This window comes from Peromyscus maniculatus, chromosome 3 (genome assembly GCF_049852395.1).
Source record: "Peromyscus maniculatus bairdii isolate BWxNUB_F1_BW_parent chromosome 3, HU_Pman_BW_mat_3.1, whole genome shotgun sequence".
Classification (NCBI taxonomy): Eukaryota; Metazoa; Chordata; class Mammalia; order Rodentia; family Cricetidae; genus Peromyscus; species Peromyscus maniculatus.
Genome location: NC_134854.1, coordinates 157,191,392 through 157,205,914, shown reverse-complemented (window position 1 = coordinate 157,205,914; position 14,523 = coordinate 157,191,392). Strand labels below are relative to the sequence as shown.

Below are 14,523 nucleotides of genomic sequence, written 5' to 3'. Positions count from 1 at the left end.
ACTCTGGCCCTGACGTTGCTGTGTCCTCTCTATGGTCCCGGGACTCGGCAACGCGGCGAGAGCGTCGGCCGCGGGCACAGGAAGTGACGTCAGGATGGCGGAGGGGCGCGAGGTTTCAAGATGGCGGTGGCTGGGTGGTTGACCGAGCGGCAGAGGTGAAGGCCCCGTCGCAGCGAGGACGCTGGGACCGCCCGCTGCCCGGCCTCGCCGGTCGGGGAGCCCCGCAGTCGCGTGAGTGTGCGCGGTCGCGGTGCTCCGACTCCCCCGGGGGCCTGCGCGGCCGCCGCAGAAGCGCCAGGCCCAGGGGCCGCGCTCTTCCTCCGCTGGCCCGGGGTCGCCGGAGCTGCGGGCGTGAGGGCTCCGGGGCCCGGCGTGGCGCAGCGTCCGGCGGGTCCCCGGCCGAGCCTGCCCGGTGGGTTGGGTCCGCCTCGGGAACGCGGCGGCCGCTGGCTCGGCTTGACGTCGAGCCGCTCGAGTCGGGATCAACCGTCGCCGTGGTTGCGGCGGTTGCGGCTGAGGCCGCCTTCGGTGGCCCTGGACGGGTCGGGTTGCCCTTGTGCTGTCCGGGTTCTTTTGACCCGTCCTCGCCCAGATGCGTCTGCCTCTCCGAGGGCCGCTTTTGTAGACGAAGGCATTGCGGTCTTGTAAAAATTCCCAGTGACCCGTGGCTGCGGTGTTTTCAGTTGTGGGAGAGGGAGGCGGGAGGAGGTCAAAGCGTGAACCCGAGGCTCCTTGAAAAGGGAACGCACTAAAGATGGGATCAAAAATATAAGAGCTTGTGTCCGTGCGTTTCTCTAGTTCTCTATAATCAGTGCTTCTCTTGCCTTCCTCCCATCATCCTGGCTCCCTTGTTTTCTGATAACGGAACATTTTATAATGAAATAATAGCCACCGAACAGTTCTGAAACACCTACAAGTAGCAGGTAGCCGGGCTTGACCACTTGATGAAAGAAGCATTATCTAAGCCGGGCAGTAGCGGCGCACGCCTTTAATCCCAGCACTCAGGAGGCAGAGGCAGGCGGATCTCTGTGAGTTCGAGGCGAGCCTGGGCTACCAAGTGAGCTCCAGGAAAGGCGCAAAGCTACGCAGAGAAACCCTGTCTCGAAAAACAAAAACAAAAAAACAAAAGCATTATCTAAAAAAAAAAAAACAAAAAAACAAAAACCCTCCAAAGTCTTAACAAAGGAGCCGGGGCAGAGTTGTAAGGTCTATTAAATTCATCTCAGGAGCTCCCCAATTCCCTACCTTTACAGTATCTTTTTAAGAAAGAAAGTAGATTTATTTAGTGTTCATAGGGAGCAACAAGAGGGTGCCTGGAGCCATATGTCAGTAGTTTCAATGGGAAACATTTGTTACTTTTTTATTGGACAGGTTAAATTTTGAATAGAAGAGGAAGAATTGATACTAATAAAAGCCTTGAAAATCTATTCTTACAGTGACTACCACTTTTAATTACCTTAAGATATATAAATCAAGAGTCATAAGTACTAGTAAGAAAATATATATGTTAATATTAAATTTGGAAAGTTCTAATATGTCATTATTTGGGGAGAGTCATGAATCATATTTGACTTGTATTAAATCTAAATTAAATATGTTTAAGTTAATTACTTTCTACCATCTGTGGGGTGTTGAATGAACAGTACACATGCCAAGGAGAAAAGTCAGACCATGTCTTTGAGCCTAGATCCATACCCCTACTTGTATTTGATTTCACCTTATGTGTAACGGGTATGTAGGAAAAGGACTAATGGCTTCTTATACCCATGGTTTGTATCACATTGTTAGAACATTTTCTAGTTAGTTTTTGTTTTGTTTTGAGGTAATCTCTTACGGCTCAGTCCACATTCCAAGTGCAAACTCCTAGTTGATTTTTTTTACTTGACAGAGCTATGTAATCCATAGCCAAGTGTTCAGGTGGTGAGTTAATGATATCCCACTGCCTTGACTAATACGTGTTAGCTTTTCTGTGGTCAGGAAAGGTAAAGCCATATGATAACCTTAACAAGGAAAGAGAGAGTTCTTACAAAACTAATAATCAAAGGGATATTTCTTTCTAAAAATTGATGGAAATTCTAAAAAGGAAGACATGTTAAACATACTGGAAAACTGAGTTTGTTCTTTTTTTTTATTCCAGTTTTTTTTTTCTTAATGAAGAAGTAAACCATATAAATTGTCAACATGGGACGGAGATCAACATCCTCCACCAAGAGTGGGAAGTTTATGAACCCCACGGACCAAGCTCGTAAGTGCTGTTGGTGTGGAAGAGGAAAACACTTCAGAGACTAGTTCACTGGGGCGTTGGCAGGAGTGAGTGAGTTGTGTAAAGTCATGTTGAATTCTTAGAATTAGTTCACATGACTAAAATGGTGAGAATGTAAATCAGTTAAAACCATGTTTCTTTGTCAAAGTTGGTTGGCTTGAAGGATAAAATTGGTTGTCTTTTTGTTGGAATTTTTAAACAAGTGAGTTTTTAAGTGTTTTTTAGTGTTTGAGCATCTCGTTTTCTCCTTATGGTTCAGTTATTCCTATGAAAACAAACGTGTTGGCGTTTGGGATGTGAGGGTTTTAATTGAAGTGCTGCAGTCATCTGTAGGTCGAAGCCGCTGGTGCTGTGACATCTCCATGTGTTGCATAGGGAGGCCTCAGAAGAGAACATTGTGGGTGTTGTCTTGTGATAATGTTGAAGATTTGAGTTGTGTGGTCTCTTCCCCTCTCTTTAGGAAAGGAAGCCCGGAAAAGAGAATTGAAAAAGGTAGGCGTTCAGACACATTCTGTGTGTTATTTGAGATTTGTGAATGAAAATAACATTTCAAATTATGTGCCAGAAAAGATGCTTTATACTTCAATGAAAACCAGAAAATCGACTGTTTAATAACTGATAAAACTTGGAGGTTCGATTTATGGTAGCTTTGTATGACATTGTTTATGTTTATTTGATTCTCCTGCCCAAAAGTTTAAAAAAAATGCTTTGGGGGCCAGAGTGAGGCTCAGTGGATTGCAGCACACACTGCTCTTGCAGAGGATCGGAGTTCCATTCCCAGCACCCATGGGTGGCTCACAACTGTCTGTTCCTCCATCTCCCAGGAATCCAACACCCTCTTCTGACCTCCACAAGAACCCATAAACACATGCCCATACATTCACACAAACACACACCCATAAATAAAATTATATTTTAAAATGCCTTTTGAAAATAATTCTTATCCTGAGTGTGGTAACATATGCCTATAATCCCAGCACTTGGAATGTGGAGATCAGAGTCAAGAGTATCAGGAATTAAAGGCTAGCTTGAGCTACATCAGACCCTATCATAAGAAAGGAATTATTTTTACTACTTACCAAAATGTAGCTGCTTTGTTAAAGGTATGGAATGAAGGCCAGTAAATGTGTTGCTGGAGATCTTTGTATATCTTCATCAGCTATTGCGTTTTGACAGAGGACTTAAAGGAGTAAACATTAGGTATCCCTCTTTAATGTGTTCAGGGACTTTTTATAATCTCTATTATGCTCTTGTTTTATTCTTTAGTCCTGACTCTTTGAAAAATTTCCTTACCCAGCATAGTATTTTTTAATTTAACTGCAGCCCCTGCATTTTGTGTTTAAACAAGTTTTTATGTAGTTGCTAACAGTCTTAACTGGGTTGAGACAAATACTTCCCAAGAAAGTACATCTTTTTAGTAAGGTCTAAATGTTGTTGGGAACAAGAGCTCTCATAGCTAAGTGTGGTTAGAAACCAAGGGAAATTTAAAATTATTCTTAGATTCCTGAGGCAAATTGAAGTAAAAAATGTCCTGAGCAAGCAGCTTCTCAGTAGTCTTCTCTTTTGCCTTTCTAAGAACAAAAAACAGCGCATGATGGTCCGAGCTGCGGTTTTGAAGATGAAAGATCCCAAACAGATTATCCGGGACATGGAGAAATTGGATGAAATGGGTAAGAGTGTATGAAAAGGCCAGATTTAAAACAGTAATAGTGTGTTATACACAGTGGCGGCAGCATAGACCTAAGAAAACAGAGCAACCAGGTGGCCTTGGACACCATGTTTTGTTTTAATGTTATGGAAATAAAGTAAAAGGATAAGACTTATTGCAAGCTAGAGATCACATATCCTAGAAGAGAGAAACCATCAATCATTTGGAATTAATTACTATTACTAGGTAACAAAGGCCTAGTCTGGCCAGCTCACTATAATTGCTCAGATTTAATTATATTTTCCCTTTGCCGTTATAAATTAGTAGAATAAGAAAAGGCGTGCATTCAATCTTAGTCACTAGGAATGATGCAATAATATAACTTCTAGTTTTGAGTAAAGTTAATAGGAAGATTTGAGGAAGAATTTAATTTAACTAGTACTTCAAGAAAAAAGGAGAAATATCTTAATCATAGGGGCCCTCGTTCCATTTATAAAAATCTAAACTAATTAAAATAGAAAGGTGTGCCTTAGCTTCCATAATGAGACATCCCTATAAAACTGCCTCTCGGAGGAGGCCCAGAATCCTCCTAAGGACTGTCTGTGTCTGCTCTGCTCTCCAGCACAGTGCCAGTGAACAGCTGCTTGGGGTAGAAAGTGGAAGGTGTGTGTGCAGTTAGTGGTAGCTGGGAGACAAGGCCATGACGTCTCAGCAGGTGGCAGGAAAGCTGCTCTTTGATTTCCAGTCCCCCGAGAGGGCCAGGCCTGCAACTCCAGTGCCAGCGTGCTCGCCTGTGCGTCAGTTCTGCGAAGGAGATAGGAGTGGGCAATACCGGGGGGTGGGGTGTCTGTCCCCCTTAGCACGAAGGACTCAGCGCTAGCGTGCTCGCCTGTGCGTCAGTTCTGCAAAAGAGATAGGAGTGGGCAATGCGGGGGGCGGGGGGGTCTGTCCCCCTTAGCACGAAGGACTCAACAATGAAATGGTGGTATCTGGGTCTAGTTTGTTATAAGGGAGGTTTTTATTAATGAAGTAGCTCTTCGTTCACACTTCTAATCTGCTTTTCTCCCAGAGTTTAACCCAGTGCAACAGCCACAGTTAAATGAGAAAGTCCTGAAAGACAAGCGTAAAAAGCTGCGGGAAACATTTGAACGAATCCTACGGCTTTATGAAAAAGAAAATCCAGATATTTACAAAGAATTGAGAAAGCTGGAAGTAGAATATGAACAGAAGAGGGCTCAACTGAGCCAGTACTTTGATGCTGTGAAGGTGGGCTGCTCTTGAGAGAGGACCAAGTGTGTTTAGTTTGCTCTTAAAGTTAATGGGGGATTGATCGTTCTCAACCTCTTCTTTTTTGCGGTTGTTTTTAAAATTAAGTGTGTACCTTACGCTCTAGCAAATTTAGATCTCACAGGTAAAAGTAAATGTGTTGCTAATAAGGAGAAATAGCAGGTGAGCCCAGGCATGGTGGTGCACACTTTAACCTTTGCCTGGGGTTGGAGACTGAAAGAACATGGGTGGGGCCCAGCCAGTGTTGCTTCTTTCCGTTCCTGCTCCATGTGCAGACCTGTGTGAGCTTTTATAGTTTAGTGTAAATCTCCTTGACTGGGGCAGAAAATTGAAAACCCAAATGGAATGCTTTTGTAAAGTAGATGGTATGTTTCCAACAACAGAGGACAGAATCCCAAGAAAGGCGGATGAATTTAGAGACTAGATACTCTTTGTTAATAGATGTGTGTTATTGTCCAGATTATTACAGTAGTCCTGCCAACTTTGAACAGTTGAATTCCTTTAAAACCAAAACTATTTCAAATCACATTGTAAAAGAATCAGCCGGTTATAGGGATTATAAAAGAAAGAATAAGCTGTATTTGGGTCCTTTAAGAAGAAATGATTTAAAAAAAAAAGAAGAAATGGTAGATTTCTTTGAATCCTTGAGAAGTTTTGGCTTGAGGTGTTCAGCTATTTTTCATGATCTTTGTGTTAGGTGGAAAGCAAATTCAGAGGACTTAGAGTTGTTGGGGTTGAGTTTGGATCAGTGCCATACCACTGGGTTTTTGTGTTGCAGAATGCTCAGCATGTGGAAGTAGAGAGCATCCCTTTGCCAGACATGCCGCATGCGCCTTCCAACATCTTGATCCAGGACATCCCGCTTCCTGGTGCCCAGCCACCCTCCATCCTTAAGAAAACCTCTGCATACGGGTAAGGAAACCCTATCAGAAGGACAGCACTTGACTGAAGTGCCATAGCTGGTTCTCACTACCGCTCTAGAAGTAGATTACACAGTCACTCACGTTCTCTTTACAGGCCTCCGACTCGTGCAGTTTCTATCCTTCCGCTCCTCGGTCATGGTGTTCCACGTTTGCCCCCTGGCAGAAAACCACCGGGCCCTCCACCTGGCCCACCTCCTCCTCAGGTTCTGCAGATGTATGGCCGGAAAGTGGGTTTTGCTCTCGATCTTCCCCCTCGTAGACGAGATGAAGACATGCTGTATAGTCCGGAACTTGGTATGCAGGGCCGGGTTTGCTTTTGTGTCCTTCTCAGTATTGTTCTGTGTTGGCTGTACTTGACATGTCCACCACAAGAGAACATAGGAGGGAAGTGAGGACATCACATGCTTACTGCTGTGTCTCCCCAGAGATAACTCACCAGACCTGCCTGATGAGAGATGTCACTGTGGATTCCCACCTTGAGTAGCTCTCCCCGGCTTTATTGTCAGATGGCCAGAATTAGTGACTGTGTGTGACTGTACACATAATTGTTTCTAACAGTGTGTTTGAACTTCTCACAGGAAAACAAAAAAGTATTTAAAACTAGTACCCGATGAAACTATCATCACAGCACACGAGAGCAGACATTGCTACAGAACTCTTTTTACACGTTCTGTGGAGTTCAAATAGATAATCTGCTAGGTCTGGGTACCGGGAAGGCCAACCACGCTGCTTGTTCCTCTCTCTTTCTGTCGCCAGCTCAGCGAGGTCATGACGATGACGTGTCCAGCACCAGTGAGGACGACGGCTACCCCGAGGACATGGACCAGGACAAGCATGACGACAGCACTGAGGACAGTGACACTGACAGGTCTGATGCCGAGAGTGAAGGTGACGAGTTCGGGCACCGGGACGACAGTGAGCGAGACAACCCCGAGGAGAAGAAGTCGGGTGCGTGCAGGGTGGTGTGCCTCGGGGCATTAACACAGCTAAGCCCAGTGTCTGTGTGCTTTGCTGTGGCTATCACATTGATTTTGTGTATGCATGTGTTTGTGCACGCCCGTGAGTGTCCATGCATGCCACAGCACATATGTGGTGGTCACGGTTGGTTCTCTCAATCTACTATGTTTGTCCTGAAAATTCAACTTGAGTAGTTTGGTTTGATGACAAGTGCCTTTATCTCCTGAGCCAGTTCACCAGCTTGGCTCAGGACCAGCTTTGAATCCTGGTTTGGTTTTAGGCTGGCCTCAAATTCATGGTGGTCTCTTGCTTCACCCTCCCAATTTTTAGAATTAAAAATATAAGCCACCATACCTGGCCATTTGTCCTGATAGTTTGAAAAGTTTGGATACATTATTCTTAGAGATGTTTGTGAGGAAATGTCCATTAGTTTTTTGGGGGCCAGGGGGAGTACATGTAAGAAATTCCGCTTTGAGGCAAAAATACAAGTATTGAGAACCATGAAGTTGCTAGCACACTGTCGTGAACATGCTGTAGGAAATGAAGGAGAATAGCAGTGTTGTAAATAAGCTTATTTAAATATCTACACTGGAAACCTCTTAGATTTTCTGTTAATAGTGTCTAATATAAACCAGGGTCATAACTGCAGTTCAGGTGTACCTGTAAATGAGAATCATGGGCCTGTTTTTTCTTTTTCCTGCCATGTCTTAGTTGGGAAAAGTGCCTGTTTCTCAGACACTGCATGGAAAACAAACCATTCTCTGAATCAGCACTGAAGCATCTTTTAGAAAGTTTTGTGTGCGTGGCACTGGGGAGTAGATGTAAGACTTTGATGGATGCTAAATACATTCTGTTTTGCTCTGTCCCTTGTTTTATGCACACAGTGTGTCAGGTTTTGTCAAAAAAAGAGCACACCAGCTCTGTCAAATCCCAGGAGCTGGGCAGCGTTGAGGACTCTTGGTGTGATTGTAGTGCGGTGTCTGTGTACTGTATCTGTAGTTATAAATACAACAAATGCTTACCCTAGCTTTCTTCTTTGTGAAGATTTGTTTGTGTGCGTGCATGCGTGTGTGCATGCAGGGGCCTGCCTGCCCGTGGGTGTGCAGGTGAGCACATCAGGGTGCTCCCGGAGGCCGGAAGATGACAGGAAATCTCTCGGAGCTGAATTTTCCAGGCCCCTCAGGATTGCTCAAGTGCTCTTCACCACTGAGCCATCTCTAGCCTTTCCTAGTGTTTCTTAATCATGATTACAAATGGAAGGGCCATCAAAAGATCTATCACAAGTAGTTATGGAAGACGCTAAGGAACTGGTCCTAGAAAGGAGAGGGGAGCTAGAGCCCCATGAGCTGCCTTTCCCTGCAGGGCTACATAGTCTCCTTTCTTCTGCTGCCAGCTGCTGTTGGGGGGTTTCGTGGGGGGGTGGGACAGGGTCTCACTATAGCTGGCTAACAGAACTCACTGTGTAGACCAGGCTGGCCTCAAACTTCGCTGAGCTCCACCTGCTGAGCACTGCGATAAAGATGGATGCTACCCCCCTGTTTTTCTTGTATGGTCAGCAGCATGCGTGGTCCTCACATGGCTGTGCCTGCTGTCTAGTTTCTCATCTAACACTTACTGCTGTTTGCATATTTGAGCCTTTTTTCTGGGTACCAAAACTGCAAGACTAAAGCTCACCCTCAGAAAGAGTAATGTGTTGCAGTGTGCAGTTGGTAGTGTCTGTCAGGGTAGGAAGTCCTTTACTAAGAGATTTTTGTGGTGGAACTGGCGGTGGTAGGGAGTAATCAGTTGTTAAGCACCTGATAGGCTGTGACTAAGATTTTCCCACCTGTTAGGTAGGTGCCTGTTGTCCTCAGTGCCTGAAGCTCCTGCATGCTTGTGAAGTATCCTCCTTTCGCAGCACTGTGGGGCCGGTTTCTGTGTTGGTTGATAGATAGGTTAGACTTGGTCTAGTGGGTGGTGGTTTCATGACTTGGACAGCTTTCATCCTTCCTATGACTTAATGCTTGACTGCATTGCTAAAGAAAATTGTTTCCTTAAGACACTTTACTGTTTCAGTTTTTATGTTTTGGGGCATAAAATTGCATTGGCTATTCAATTTATATATTCTCTTAAGTATATAAATTGTAAGTTTTAAATCACCATAGTATGCCACCAATTCGCTCAGCGTTGATTATCTTGACTCTGTCTTTCTGCACTTCTCTTCTGCCATGGGTTATGGTCATACCTAGTATGTATAGTGTCTGCATTGTAGTGACCATTTTTACTGAATTTGGATGATTCTTGTCTATCTCATTTCCTTCCTTGACTGTTTAGGTCTGAGTGTTCGGTTTGCTGATATGCCTGGGAAATCAAGGAAGAAGAAGAAGAACATGAAGGAGCTGACTCCTCTTCAAGCCATGATGCTTCGGATGGCAGGTTAGAAGCAAGGATGCCACTTGCTTAGCATACATTCTTCCATTTATATTCAGCAGCTCTGAACTAAGTCTTGCTCTGTATTGTATAAAACTTAAGGTGTGCAGCCATTTGGTAGGCTGCCCAGAGTTTCACTGCCAGTAAGCTGTGGAAATGAGTGGTTCTGGGTGCTGCATGTGTTCTCAAGCTGGTGCATGGAAGTTGGAAGACAGCTTGTGGGAGTCTGGTTCTCTGCAGCTACCAGTGGATCCCATGAATTGAACTCTGATTGTCAGGGTCAATGGCAAGCCACCTTGCCAGCCCTGAGTGACATTTAATTCCAAGTCTGTCTTGGTCTACCAGTCTGGGCTTATACTGCTACACTAGTTACAGAATACTGCTTGGTTGTTGTGTATTTAAATAGTAAGAAAAGGCTTTGGGATTGATGGTTTTTAAGAATAAGTTTTCTTATTTTTATATATTTATTTGGTTTTGGGAGACAGGGTCTGTCTATGTAGCCCTGGCCATCCTGGAACTCACTCTGTAGACCACTCTGACCATAAAGTCAGAGATCAGCCTGCTCCTGCCTCTCAAGTGCTAGTCTTTCTCTGTCCTGCCAGCCAGCTCCCAAATCATGACAGGGAGACTTACTAATTATGAAAGCTTGGCCGATAGCTTAGGCTTGTTTCTAATTAGCTCTTACAACTTAAATTAACCCATTTCTGTTAATCTGTGTACTGCCACATGGCTCTGGCTGGTACCTCTCTTCCTTCACGTCCTGTTTCCTCTTGTGTCTGACTGGCTACTCTGCTCTTCTTCCCCGTGTCCTCTTTGCCTAGGTATTGGCCTCACCTTTTTATTAAACCAGTCCAAATGACACATCTTCACAGTGTACAAAAAGATTCCATAACACAAGTCATCTCTGTTTACCAGTTTTGCAATTTTCTTTCAGGTCAGGAAATCCCTGAGGAAGGACGTGAAGTGGAGGAATTTTCGGAGGATGATGATGACGATGACTCTGATGATTCTGAAGCAGAAAAGCAGTCGCAAAAGCAGCATAAAGAGGATTCCCACTCTGACGGCACATCTGCTGCCTCTTCCCAGCAGCAGGCTCCTCCTCAGTCTGTTCCTCCTTCCCAGATACAAGCACCTCCCATGCCAGGACCGCCACCTCTTGGACCACCGCCTGCCCCACCCTTACGGCCTCCTGGACCACCTACAGGCCTCCCTCCTGGACCACCTCCAGGTAAGCTCCCCTAAAATGGGGAGTAAGCATTTTCTTCCAGTGAATCCAGAGTGATCATTCCCCCAACATATCATGTGTCATCGGTACTGATGTTTTCTGTTTCCTCCTGATTGCATTCTCTAAGCTATCAAAGATTCTCAAAGGTTTCCATTCTGGGAGCATTGCTGGTAGCTTGGAGTTCTGACAGTTGCCTCTTTTTGTCCAAAGCTCTTTTTTAGGGTCTTTTATTTCTGGTTATGTAAGCTGGATGCTTGAACATAATTGTACTTCCTTTAGTACTTCAACGTGGCAGACTAGCCCAGTTCTGCATTGATATCAGTGAATACCATCTCATATATTAGAGCTGGGACCTAAATCTAGATCTATAACAAATCTGATGCCCTTTTTCTGTGCTCAAATATTTGTTGAATGAATTTTATTTCACACTTTGTGTGTGTTTATAAAGTGATCTAACTTCTGAATAAAATGATCATGTGAGTTGCTTTTATACCGCCATTATTTGTTTGATATTGTTTTTTTCTCCTTTCAGGGGCTCCTCCATTCCTGAGACCACCTGGAATGCCAGGAATCCGAGGGCCTCTACCACGACTTTTACCTCCAGGACCACCACCAGGCCGACCTCCTGGCCCTCCCCCAGGTCCACCTCCAGGCCTGCCCCCTGGCCCCCCTCCTCGAGGACCCCCACCAAGGCTACCTCCTCCTGCACCTCCAGGTAAAGTTTTCCATTTCTGTAGCAGAAGCTACCCCTGGCCTTTGTGCTCTAGGCACATTATCAGCTGAGGGAATCTGAGCATCTTCCAGTGGGTCACATGGAGGTGTGTTCTTCAGTGGGCATTCCCAACCAAATGAACACTGCAGAGGTTCTCTGTCTGAGAAGTTTTGCTGAGTACCCACAGCAGAGTACGGTATAGTTGTACCCCGTGGGTCCTCAAAATCACCATCTTCAAGCTGAAATCACAGTTGCCTCCTCTCTGCCCACTGGGCTTATAGATAGTATGGCCGCATTCTGCTTTATCACACTGGATGTTCTCCTTTAATCTGAAGATTTCTAAACACACCAGCTGCGGCTTTTTCTTTGTCTTGGTGGCATGTAGAAGAACTGAGCTCAGATGGTCAGCAGTTTAGATTTACTGCAGTCTGCTACTTTCTAGACACTCTTTAGTAGCTTTTTAAGAAAGGAAAAATCTGTGGGGGCTGGAGAGATGACTCAGCAGTCACTGGCTGCTCATCCAGAGGACCCTCGTTCAATTCCCAGCCTCCACATGGCAGCTCACAAAGGTCTGTAACTCCAAGATCTGATACCCTTATGCAGATACACATGTAGGCAATACCACTGTACCTAAAATAAAAATAAATTATTTTTTTAAAAGGTGTGTGTCACAACACCTAGCTATTTAATTAAAAAGAAAGTAAAACTCTGATGTGGGGTATGTACGTGTCATAGCTGTCAGAAGTTTGTGAACCTAGTAAGACAGAACATAGTTACAGACTCTCCTTCCATTTCCTGTTAGAGCCAGGACTAAGACTGTTGTTCACTGTGTGAGAGTGATAGAAACTAAGTGATTTAATGCAGGGGGATCAACCCACCCTTGACCTTAATACCATCACACTAGACAGCCAGGGGAGCAGCCTGGAATGGCCAGACTGGAAATCATGTTCAAAACCAGTTGGGATTGTCAGCTTGGTGTCAGGTTTTTCAAGTAGGACAGTGTTTGGAGGAAGTGATACAGACTGAAGGTGAACATTATTTTATAGTGTCCTATTCCTTTCTATCAGAATATATTCCTGACTTTCACATAGCAGGTTCTGTAAGGTCATTTTAGTTCCTGTAAATTACTGCTTAAAAAACAGTGTCAGCCTGTTTAAACACCCTTGGTGGCAGTCAAGTGCCATTCGCTCTTACACTCTGCCTCTGCATTTAGGTATCCCTCCCCCTCGTCCCGGCATGATGCGCCCACCCTTGGTGCCTCCTCTTGGACCTGCCCCGCCTGGGCTTTTCCCACCAGCTCCCTTGCCCAACCCAGGGGTGTTGAGTGCCCCACCCAGCCTCATTCAGCGACCGAAGGCGGATGATGCCAGTGCAGCCACCATTGAGAAGAAAGCCACAGCGACCATCAGTGCCAAGCCCCAGATCACCAATCCCAAGGCAGAGGTTACACGGTTTGTGCCCACTGCGCTGAGAGTACGCAGGGAGAATAAGGGGGCTGCTGCTGTTCCCCAAAGAAGGTCAGAGGATGACTCTGCTGCGCCTGTTACCAAAGCAGCCGCCAGATCTGGTCCTTCTCTTCCCGTCTCCGTGCAGACTAAGGACGATGTTTATGAAGCGTTTATGAAAGAGATGGAAGGGCTGCTGTGACAGCTTCCCGGGCCAGGACAGGCTTCTGTTGAGAGCACTGGTTTGTGGAACAAGAGGCTCTTGTTAAATTCGAGCAACGGCCACTGTCAGGGTGTTTCCAGGTTCAGTTCCGGGAGCCTCCTAACGCTTGCCTTGCTGGGATCCCTGCACAGGGGGTTTCTTTACACTAGACCAGGATGGGAAGCACTGCTGCTAACACCGTTCCCTTGGACGCCTCCATTTCAGCCCCTTTCTTCCCTCCACCTTGGGAGTTATATCAGAGAGGTCTTAGTTCCTGTTTGACTGGTGTGCTCTAGGCACTGGAGAGAGATTTCTGGAGGGAAAGAGGTTTATTTCATCTTGACTTTTGTGTTTGAGTTATTTTTAATATTTTCCTGTAAATATTTTGTAATATTTTACTTGTAGTGAAATGGATTACAATGTCATTTCCTATTTCAAAGCAGGATATTTGGGAAGAAAATGTACAATTCTTGGATTAAAGTTATTTCCCACGACCTAAACTCTGAGTGTTTCGTGAAGAAATAAAATGTTCCATACCAAGATAGCTTCTGTGTTCATGGTAATGTGTAAACAGTTCCTGATTTGTAGGCAGAACCAGCACACATTACAGCATCGGTTCTCAGGAGTTGCCATAGCTCATGCAGAAATAGAATGGATTTCATTAGAAACATAAAAAGTAACTGCAATCTAAAGGGCTAAAGAGGAAAAGTTCCTTTAGGATTATACTGCCTTCCCAGAAACAGAGGTGCAAACAACGTCTCCACTTGACTGCTTAGATGTGCTCCAGAGAACCTTAGAGCTGTGCTTGTGCTCTGAGGAAGAACGTCCCCCAGAGGGACACTTTTCCCCCAGTTAGTGGCACTATTGGGGGGGGGGAGGTTGGCTTTGTTAGAGGAAGTATGTCATGGGAGCAGGCTAAGATTCCCTTTCCTGTTGCTCTCTGCTTCGTGCTTGGTTTCAAGATGAAAGAAATCTCACCTTGCTGCTGCTGCCGCCATGCTGTTCCCACAGTCATGGACCCTCTGCAACTGTAAGCCTAAATACACTACCTTAAGGTGCCCTGGTCCATGGTGTTTTACCACAGAAACAGAAAAGCAACTCATGGGAAAACTTTGGAAACTGGTACCAGTCTGGCAAAGACTCACAAGGGTTTCCACCATCTGACTCTGGTGTTGAAACAGTGCTCACGTGACTCGCAGGGGCACCGAATCCGTGCATTTTGTTGCTAGGCTCACCTCTCTGCCCACTGTATCTCATGCAGATCCTGCAGCGTTAAAGAGGGATGACTTCTGCTGTGTTGTGCTAAGGTTTATGCTTTCTCAGAGTTGAGTTCTCCACTGGATTTCAGGTTTAGTTTTTATTTAACAGATTAAGACAAATCCTGACAAAGCACTAAATAGTCCATTTGGTTTGGGGTTTTAGTGTAATTAAGAAAAGCCAACAATGGATTTG

At 45.1% G+C, this 14,523-nt stretch overlaps 1 protein-coding gene across 6 annotated transcripts; it reads left to right on the top strand.

The window, feature by feature from the left end:
• The first annotated feature begins 57 nt into the window (after positions 1-57).
• Positions 58-13,615, top strand: Wbp11 (WW domain binding protein 11). Of its 6 annotated transcripts, none has more exons than XM_006976512.4 (12): positions 58-231; positions 2,138-2,245; positions 2,724-2,755; positions 3,840-3,933; positions 4,981-5,177; positions 5,977-6,110; positions 6,216-6,415; positions 6,878-7,069; positions 9,392-9,493; positions 10,422-10,715; positions 11,245-11,427; positions 12,638-13,615. In XM_006976512.4, exons 2-12 carry the CDS (start codon positions 2,182-2,184, stop codon positions 13,069-13,071), a joined length of 1,926 nt encoding a protein of 641 aa, XP_006976574.1. In that variant the 5' UTR covers positions 58-231; positions 2,138-2,181; the 3' UTR covers positions 13,072-13,615. The 6 variants fall into 6 exon arrangements, with proteins under 6 accessions (XP_006976574.1, XP_076424225.1, XP_076424223.1 ...); XM_076568108.1 differs by lacking the exon at positions 58-231 and adding an exon at positions 283-412; XM_076568106.1 differs by lacking the exon at positions 58-231 and adding an exon at positions 474-1,028.
• The last annotated feature ends 908 nt before the right edge of the window (positions 13,616-14,523 follow it).